At 37.4% G+C, this 10,315-nt stretch overlaps 1 protein-coding gene across 3 annotated transcripts; it reads left to right on the top strand.

Moving 5' to 3' along the window:
• Positions 1-3,104: 3,104 nt before the first annotated feature.
• Positions 3,105-10,267, top strand: igfbp5a (insulin-like growth factor binding protein 5a). Of its 3 annotated transcripts, XM_077199195.1 has the most exons (6): positions 3,105-3,227; positions 3,322-3,368; positions 3,572-3,833; positions 7,661-7,857; positions 8,007-8,126; positions 8,276-10,267. In XM_077199195.1, the coding sequence occupies exons 3-6, from the start codon at positions 3,596-3,598 to the stop codon at positions 8,411-8,413; spliced, it is 693 nt and encodes a 230-aa protein (XP_077055310.1). In that variant the 5' UTR covers positions 3,105-3,227; positions 3,322-3,368; positions 3,572-3,595; the 3' UTR covers positions 8,414-10,267. The 3 variants fall into 3 exon arrangements, with proteins under 3 accessions (XP_077055310.1, XP_077055308.1, XP_077055309.1); XM_077199193.1 differs by having other exon boundaries at positions 3,322-3,833; XM_077199194.1 differs by having other exon boundaries at positions 3,108-3,368.
• The last annotated feature ends 48 nt before the right edge of the window (positions 10,268-10,315 follow it).

Genomic DNA, 10,315 nt, shown 5'->3' with positions numbered 1-10,315 from the left:
AACAACTAGATACATTTTGTCCAATTTTATTTGGAATGCGAAAAAATGCCCTTTCTCTCAGTCTTTTCACGATTGGATAGTTATCCGATCAGAGAAAACACAAGAAGTGACCAGGTACGTTTTAACATAGCTTCCACATGCATCCCAGTAATTTCGATGTGAGTAGAATGTTTAACTCTTTCCCTACCAGCGTTTTTGAAAAAAGTTGCCAGCCAGCGCAAGCATTTTTGATAATTTTCACAAAAGTTTCATGGCCCACAGAATACTTTGTTATATGAATATCTGAACATGCATTTTAAACAAAAACAAAAAAATGGTTTTATTCTAGTCTCATGCATTATTTTTTATCAACACTTTAATGTGGGTAAGTTTCATAAAAACAGCAATATTTTGAGCAAAAGGCTGAGAAAATCAAGTGATGCGTAGTGGTCTCGACAATGGTTTGTGAGAGCTGCGCACTTTCATTTATTTTTGCAGTTTTATTCTCACACTTTAATAGTATTTATAACTCCTAACTTAATAAAACAAGCTGTGATACTATGAGGAATGATTACCTTAAAATGTAGATCCGTATGCCTGTACGAGGTACTTTATCTGAATGATTTACATATACGTCTCTCAGTTTGCTCACATGCCAGCTATTACCCATGGCATGTGTGCCACAGGTTGCCGACCTCTGCTCTAGAGAGAGCCCTTTTCCTTGGCAGGGTATGAGTTTGGGAATAAGGGGTATGGGTGGATTGCAATGAGTCCCATTCTCCTATTTGCTAACCTCCCTAATTAGATTTTGGGATTTTAAGTAGGGCTTAAGCTCCCCTGCAATTCCCTTGGGTATAGTCTGGTTTACGAGAACCTATTTGGGTACCACATTGTGTCCCATGGTCTCGTTACCTCCCTACCTTATGATTAGTTGTAGTCGATATATATGCTCCCCCTGGCTTTGCCTGTCACATTTCTCAGTAACCTGAGTTTGGAGGTACTGACTGCTAACATGCTCCCATTGGTAGACTGCTGCATATGAGCCTCTCAGGCTTAGCACAACATGGCTTAGGTTATTTTGTGCATTTCCCTTATAGCCTTGCTTCTGGAGTTTCAGGCTAAGACCTGTCTGGTGCCAGGATGGATCTGTCAAAACTTGGACAATCCTCATCTAAAGTCGGAAACACTTAAGGCGTTCTCCATAGTATCAACATCAAGACAGACCCGTCTCGTTTCACTTCTCAGAGAACTGGGTTGCATTTACAACCTGAGATGTTTCCTTAGCTGCTGAATATGTTCACCTGTGTCTAGATTAGTTAATAATATTCCTTCATTTATATAGCCCCCTGTTTCAGTTGATCATTGTTGGTTTTCATTTTAATACAGTCTGTTTCTTTAGCATGTTAAGCTGTTACAGTAAGAACAGACAACATTTATAAGGAAAGGGTGTTAACCTAATCAAATATTCATACTGTAACCTACAAATCATTTTTGTGAAGAAAACGATTTGAAGTATTTTTTTTTAATTCAAATATAACTCCTTTGTTTCTCATTCATTCTTTTTACAAACCTCAAAACGTACACAGACCTGAAAATGTCAGATTCGTGAGCAACATCAAGACCTTAAAGTCGATATGAAATGGAAGTTGCAGAAGTCTTTTCTTCCCTAAATGTGAATAAAATCCAAATAAAACGGCTTTGCGTATAAGAAAAAAAAAGTAAAGCGGTAGTTGAACTTGTCCATCAGGACTTGATATGAGTATTGGATTGTCATTTGCTATTGCTACGGTCTTCTGTAAAGGGACAGGTTGTCAAGCCCTCGCGATGAGAAACAGAGAAAATGCATGTTGAAGAAGTTAGCATCACCCTGGTTCCCTAGAAAAAAAAGAAAAAAAAAACCTTATCCATTGGCTTTTTGGATAATTGTAGAAAATAAAGTCAGTGACTAACAAAAGATTATGATTCTTACACTTTTTTCCAGCATGATATTCACAAATGAACAACTTTTATGGATTTTGAAGCATAAATTCAATCGCAGAAGTCAAAATCTAAACATAGGCTATAAATGAACTACACTCATGTCATACTCTCATGACTTCATTGTCACCATCTCTAAACTTACGACAAATCATTCATTCTTTTTAAAAACATTTTCCCTGAAACTTCGGCAGATGACTGGAGACAGGCAGATGACTGGAGACAGGCAGATGAATGGCAGGTGACTGGAGACAGGCAGGTGACTGGGAGACAGACAGGTGACTGGGAGACAGACAGGTGACTGGGAGACAGACAGACGACTGGGAGACAGACAGACGACTGGGAGACCGGCAGGTGACTGGGAGACAGACAGGTGACTGGGAGACAGACAGGTGACTGGGAGACAGACAGACGACTAGGAGACAGACAGACGACTGGAGACAGATGGTTCTGGTAGGTATCATGCAGGTAGGGGTTCTTTGAGGGAACAACGAGAACAGACACTGGTGAACTGCAGTGGGAAGAGTTATATAGTGCTGGATGATGATCACTCAAGATAGGTGACAGGTGACAGCGATCTCTGTGATTGGGAAGTGCATGTAGGTGAGGGCCAGGGAGGATGATGGGAAATGTAGTGAGGAGGTGGTGACTAGCTGGTGACCATGACAGTAGTCCTATTTAGCCACTTGTTAGAAACCATTTTTCAGAATACAAGTAAAAGCTTTAAATAAATCGAAATGGGGTATTACATAGTGATATACTAATATTGTATATTACAATATTAGTATATTACTGGTGTATTTTATGTCGTAGAAATAAAATGTGAAAATATCTTGTGTTCACCAGGCCTTATTTCAAGCAAAAACCCATTCAAAAATGGTCCATTTTGATTTCATGGTAGCCTAACTTTAAACTATTTTAAAGACAAAATAATTAAGTTAAGAGCAATTCCTAATTTTACGTCCCACTTTTGTCATCTTTTTATGTCATCTTTACTAGTGTGTAGTCTTCAATTATCTCTCACGTTGTTTTGTTGCTACCATGTTTCGCTTAATCTGAATCTGCGTTGGCTAAATAGCACAGCATCACTCTAGGATCCGCCCAAGAAGCACCAGTACCTTTAAATGAAATGCAGTGTGCCTCCATCCACCGCGGTCAATGTGAGCAGAGCTTCATACTGACAGCAGCTCTCCAGGGTGAACACTGTTCGCTTGATTAAGCTGCAGGACTTCTAATAGAACCGGGACATATTGATTTCGTTTTTAATATAGGTGTGAATTTGTTGATTAGCCTACACGTATTTTTGAGGTTTATCTTTCCCCGAAATCCATTCCATTTCATCTCAAGACTTTGCCTTTTAAATAGATCTCATGTCTTATAGCCTATGAACCATTGGATTCTTCTATCAAGAGGTGAGGTGATAATTGCTATTTTTAAAACACCGATACACTTCCCTTTAACCGGACGCTACTTTCGTTCTAAGATATCTCAAAATAATTCGACTAATTCAAGGCTACTGGAATAGGTTCTCTACACAATGCACTTAAGTTTGTATACTCTGATTACATTTGTATGGTGTCTACCCGGGTTTTCTGCCTCGTACGTGCCCTGTGAGCCGTGTGATAAGAAGGCGCTGTCCATGTGTCCACCGGTGCGGATGGGATGTCAGGTGGTGAAGGAGCCCGGCTGCGGATGCTGCTTGACCTGCGCGCTGACCGAGGGGCAGGCGTGTGGAGTCTACACGGGAACATGTGGACAGGGACTGCGCTGCCTGCCTCGGAGCGGAGAGGAGAAGCCGTTACACGCTCTGCTTTACGGCAAAGGAGTTTGCATGAACGAGAAACTAGGTCTACACAAACCACTTCATATGCCGAAGGGTAAGTTTTATTGACATACAAAATATCTGTTTTATCTGCAATAAACGAACGGATACAAAAGAAAGTACTATCTATCTATCTATCTATCTATCTATCTATCTATCTATCTATCTATCTATCTATCTATCTATCTATCTATCTATGCTGAATTATCTAGGTCAGGACTTCTAGGCTATAGCAGATCAACCTTGTAGGATTTATTAGCCTATAGCCTATTATCATGATGAGTTTTTCCATTTATTGAATACAGAATTAGTATTCAAATCAAATTCTTTCCTAGCAACCCCCACCCACACGCCCGCAGATCTATCTCTCTGTCATCCTCTTTATCTCACTGCCTTTTCACAAGCTTTAGCCTCCCCTGCCTTTCTTTGCAAAAATCTGCGATTAAGTCAGCTGCAGCACCCTTAAAACTGTGATTATGCGATCTCATCACATTTACTGAAAACAGCTGCTGCAGCTATTTCATTCTGAATTATCATCTTACAGTCGTTAAAACTTTAATGGAAGGCTTGAGTTCTGACAAAGAACGACTTGGAAGAATTAGGAAGAATTCAGAATACAAAAAAACAAACTAAAAAAAACCCTAAGGTGTTAATGCTGTTCTAATGAGGCTCTGCACCTCTGAATTTTGTGTAAAAGGTGCAATGGTGCAAAACGGTATAAGGCTATAAACTCTGACCCACCTAGTATCAAAAGTAATAACGATACTCATAATTTCATATTTTTATTAATTGAATTATTTGTATTCAGAAATTATATTGTGTAAGGGATTAAAGAGATATTGTTGAAACAAATTAAGAATTTATTTTATATGTGTGAGAAGACGCATCAATGGCCACTGTTATTATTGCAGAGACATTTTGATTGAGTTCTATTTTGCGTTGTGAAAACTCAAACCATGCATATGGAATCGTTTCCCAATTCTAAATAAAACTCATTTATCTTTCAAATTTTCTCTGCCCATAAAAGCACTCTCATCAGACACAGTAAAAGGACAATGCAAGTATTAAGGGCATGAAAATAAAACATGGCCACAAATTGCTACAACGTAAAAATGAACGAGGCGTTGTCACAGTGTGAGGTAAAATGAGGTAAAAAAAAAAATGCTCACATATTAATAAAATGCGGGATTGATTCCTTAATCTGAGGCCACAATAACTTTTGCCTCTGTATATTAAACAGTTTGTGTAAATGCACTCATTTGTTGCAACCTTTGTACTGTACAAATGAGATTTTAGTAATAATTGCAACATGTAACAGAAGACACTTAGAAGAGAAAGCAGAGAGAATGAGCACGGCAGCACACATTCTTTCTCAGGGCTGCACAGATCTCAGATTAGCATGAATTCCCAGAACAATAACCTCAGATTATGAAACATGGAAGTGCACTCGTAAAATCACTAAAATAAAACATTATATCCCTCAAATAAGACATCCGGTTAACGAATGCTTGGCAGAAGATAAAACAACAGATTAAGAAAGCGGAAGCACCATGTTGATTTATTCAATGATTTCAAAGCTTTGCTGAGGCTTTTTCTCTGATTTGTCATTGATGTCGTCACAAATGGCTTGGGAGATTTGCTCATCTGTTGTGACCCTGGCTGCTTAGCTCCTCTACAGAAGACGCAGAGGGGCGAGGAAGGGGTCAAGCCCTTGAATCTGATTACTCACAGCTGGGCAATGCAGTGACGTGTAAGGGAGAGGAAGAGGGTCAAGAATGGGCAAATTGAAGTTGGCATCTGGCATCTATGCTTTCAATTAAAAGAAAGAGCTGGTGGTTGAGTTCAAACTGTTGAGGACTTTATTGTCATGCTTGATTTGTAACTTCCAAAATAGCCATGATAGGTTTTCATAGACTGTGTATTCAGAAATACCTGGCTTTCACTTTTGGGGAATTTGAATAACTTTTCTAGGGTGCATTTATGTTTATGGTTGTATTGTTTGGAAGGCATGGCCGGTGAAATATGCATGACAGCTATTTTGTTTGTTTTTTTCTGCCAGACTTGAGTGATTTCCGCTAAAAATGTTTAACAATGAGCTACTGTTATGAGACACCTGGAGAAAGCCAACAGCTAAAAAATATCTGCTGATCTGTTGTCTCTTCTGAAGAGTTCTGGCTTGCTTTCAGATGCTAAATAAATGCGTATAGCACATTTTTTAGTTTATGAAAGTACACTTTGAAGTATACTCTCAGTAAACTACTAGTTATATACTGCAAGTATAATTTGAAGTTTTTTTTTTTTTAAGTGAACACAACATAATGATTATAGTTTACTATTTGTGTATTTGTAACGTAGTTAGATGTTATGGGAAGAAGGAGGTGGGAACTGGCGAACATTCAGCAAACTTTAATAATAATAATAATAATAATAATAATAAAAAAATAAAAAAAATTAAAGTAAAGACAGCAGCTCCTTCTGTCACATATAACAAAACAACCATTCAAATAAAATAGTCCAAGGCTGTCATCTCTCGATCTCCACTGTCGTCGCTCCTCCTTTATGCTTCCGCTACTCCGTGAGAGATACGAGACCGGTGCATCGCACAAGTGTCGCTCATCAGTAATGACGCCAGCGGCATCGCGCCGTTCTCCCACGGCCCTCGGCCGCGGCTGTTCACCACAATATTATTTTAGCATTTTAAGTATACTAATATATTCTTATTTTTTACACGTGAAATATAGGCCTACCTTTAACTTTACTTTTTTACTGGTACCATTTTAAAAAAATGGCTAGCATCATGCATCTGTTTTATCAACAGTTGAATGTGGGTAAGTTTAATAAAAAAAGGCAATATTTTAAGCAAAAAGCTGAGAAAATCACATTTTTGCCAAAGACTACTTCCAGGCAGATCGAATTCAGAATGATGATCAAAAGCCAGACGGAGTAGATCAAGTCCATCAACACCCCCTTCACAGTTTTTAACCCTTCCTGGGTCTAAATTTCATTCGGTAACTTTAGGCAGTTTTGAACTTATATGCTGTTTGATGATCGCGCTATTTTACATTGTGTAAGCAAATATCACTTGTCTCTGCTTTTTCACCTGTGTTTTGGTATCTGGAGATTCTGTACTAGCCTAATTCAGAAAATGTAGTGTACCCTACTGTATAACAGTAAAAACATGGATAGCCGGAAAATTCAGTCAAGGGCGGGGAAAGGGAAAAGTAAATTTGAAGTAAATTTCTATGTGCACTACCAGTGGAATAGCCTACATAAAAATTCAGATACTCGGAATTAGAAACATATCTGTTTTCTTAATAAATAAATATTCTCAAACAATGTAAGATTATTAGACAGTACGTAAAGCATTGTGAAAAAAGTATTTAATAGGCTACTCAATCAAAATATTAAACAAGTACAAGCCAAGAATACTTAATTATAATTTTAAGTATATCTCAATCAAAAGATTGAGTACAAGTATAGGCCAAATATACTTTTTCTGTCAGTATAAGTCAAGTATAGGCTACTTGTGCAATTTTAAGAAGCGCATAAAGTATATTTCTGAGAAGTACATAAAATGTAGACTGAAAGTATACTTTCTTATTTTTTTATTTAAAATAGGTATACTAATAGCACACTTGAATTAACTTCTTTTTAGTAAGGGAAGACCAGAGCAGGAAGTCTTTGTTGTAGATAGATAATGAGAAAAGTGACTGTAATTCACACTAAACACACCAATCCAATGTGGCCTTAGATTGATGGTCTTTATGGTTTTGTGACTGACATACAGGCGTCTTGGACAGTGCGAGCAACCCTTGTGTATTTGTTACGTAAACAATGCCAATCTCAGTATACCATTGCATTTGACTATTGTCCTCTTTCTAGATCAAGAGTCACATGAAGACGCCCTGGTTACAGAGGTAACGGAGGATCTGCTTCCCCAGGCTAAGGTTCCATTATTCCAACGAGATCACATTAACAGCAAGAAGGCTCAGGCCATGCGAAAGGATCGGAAGAGACAGCAGGCTAAACTCAGGACAAATATGGACTACCCGCTCTTGGGAAGTGATCAGTCTGACATTGTAAGGTTTTTTTTAAATCAAATTGTATCTGATATTAGTGAAAAAAACCCCAAATGTTTTCATGGTGTTTTGTGTTATTTTACAACTTATTATAAATGCCTGACACCTTTTCCAGACTGTTCTGTTAATGATGTGTGTGCTAACTGCAGGGTCCATGCCGAAGAAAGCTGGATGGAATTATCCAGAGGATGAAGGACAGCCCCAGAGTCATGGCTCTCTCACTGTACCTACCCAACTGTGATAAGAAAGGTTTCTTCAAGCGCAAACAGGTTAGTTTTGCACTTCAGCATGTTTATAGATGTCAACTACTGGCAAGCTTAGTTGTCGGAAAGTTTTCTTTCCTATAAACACTTGACTCTAGGCTGAGGGCATGGTCAAATTACTTTGCTTACTTTGCTTTGTTCATTTTCGGTTACAGTGTAAACCCTCCAGGGGGCGCAAGCGAGGCATCTGCTGGTGCGTAGACAAGCATGGAGTTCAAATGCTGGGCACTGATTTTAATGGAGGCAACATCCAGTGTAAAGATCTTGAAAGCAACAGCAGTAACAATGAATGAGACAACTTAAATTCGGTCATGTAACAATAACAACATCACTCACTCACTCTCATCTACCATATTATGTGATTTGCCAATCATTTCTAATCTTAATCTTAATGACTCTGTCTGACCTTTATTTGTGGAAAATCCATGTAAGCCTATATAAAAAACAGTCTCCTTTAAAGCACAATACAAGCATCAGTTATTGATTTCTGAATTTGCCCTCTTTGATCTTCATTGGTTGGTGGGATCTATCAAGTATCATTTGGGAGTCATGGACTAGTTTCCACTGTATCTTATGTCATAGACACCGTTGAAAGTCTAATGCGCTTAAAGAGCTTTAAGGGATAATTCACATAAAAATGGTATTTCAGTCATTATTTTCTCACCCTCATGTCATTCAAACCTCTATGACATACTTTATTCTGTGGAACACAAAATAAAATGTTGAAACATTTAAAAAAAAAAAGTTTTTTCCCATTACAATGAAAGACAGTGGGGTCAAAAACAACACTGGACCCATTTTCTTTCATTTTACTGTACAGTATGGACAAAAAAAATATTATTATTTTGTGTTCCACAGAAGAAAGAAATGCATACAAGTTTGAAATGACAAGGTGAGTGAATAATGAAAGAATTAAATTCTTTGGGTGAACTATCCCTTTAATATCACTGTTTCATATGACTCTGCTTTTGTCCGTGGCACAGCACTTACTCACTGAAGAGTACTTGTATAGTCTTCACAGACTCTGTTGTTTTGTTGACCCCTTTCCAAAGATTTCAGGAAATTGCTTTATTAGTCTTGCCTCATTGTTTTGCCAACCTGAACCACATAGGAAAAATCATATTCTAATAACTACTGTTTTAAACCACTGTAAAAACGCAACAAAAAGCTAAGCTCAACAAATCTTAGACCCATGTACAAACATGTAGTTTATTTGAATCACCATAGAATAAGAAAGACTCACCATTTGAATGCACAATGGTGATAAACCAACCAGTCATTTTTCTAGGTTTTCAAACTTTAACAGATCAGGGTCCTTGGGTTCTTATGGAAATCTCAGTGCCTTTTTTCTACTCAAATATTTGAATACTGATTTACATTAAAGGCATCAAAGGGGCCACAAAGGCAAACACAAACACTCAAAATGCTGACCTGTAGTTTGCAGGAGTGTAGATTCAAAAAAGCAAATTCAATGTTCTTAAAAAGCAGGCAAATTGAGATTATTTGCATTATGAAAATGCAATAGTAGTACAATTCCAAAGGTACTATTAGGTTTTGGCCCACATACTTGAATTTGGTGCAACCAGTTTTCCTGCTAATAGTATAAATATGTTCTTGGTGCATATGAGATTATTTGCGACTTAGTGACTTAGTGTCAGATCAGAGGCTGACAGTAGTTTAGAATTGTTCCCTGATTGTAGAATTTTAGAAAGTCCTCTGTCATCAACATCAAGAGTGAGTGCATTTTTAAAGGTCAACATCCCTCTTTTTACTATTGAATAACATGTAAATAATTCTGAACGATACCACTCCATATGGGGAAATTAGGCTCACTAGTATGAGACAAAAATACAAAGCAGACCAGTGTGACAAGTTTTGTGAGGTGCCTATCTAATAATGGAGGGAATTTAGATGGGTGTAAAAAATAAAAACCAACCTTTTCAGTAAAAGTTTCTAATAATTGAATACCTTTTAATAGCTCATTTAATTTAAACCCAAATCAAGTGATATGGGTGGTTAAATTTGTCTGACATCTAAATATCTGTGTGCAATATTTATTCATGCAATTTATGTACTCTTAATTTTGTCTACTTTGTAAAGACAATAAATCTATGTAATACAAATATAAAGATATTCCGATATAAGAATATAATCTCTGTTTTTATTTTGTTTGTGTACTCTACTTATCAAACTTA

The sequence above is a fragment of the Siphateles boraxobius genome, unplaced genomic scaffold, assembly GCF_051911475.1.
Source record: "Siphateles boraxobius isolate OS27281-9 unplaced genomic scaffold, OSU_SipBor_1 41, whole genome shotgun sequence".
Classification (NCBI taxonomy): domain Eukaryota; kingdom Metazoa; phylum Chordata; class Actinopteri; order Cypriniformes; family Leuciscidae; genus Siphateles; species Siphateles boraxobius.
Note: the sequence above shows the minus strand (reverse complement) of the source record. Positions and strands in the feature narration are given on the sequence as shown.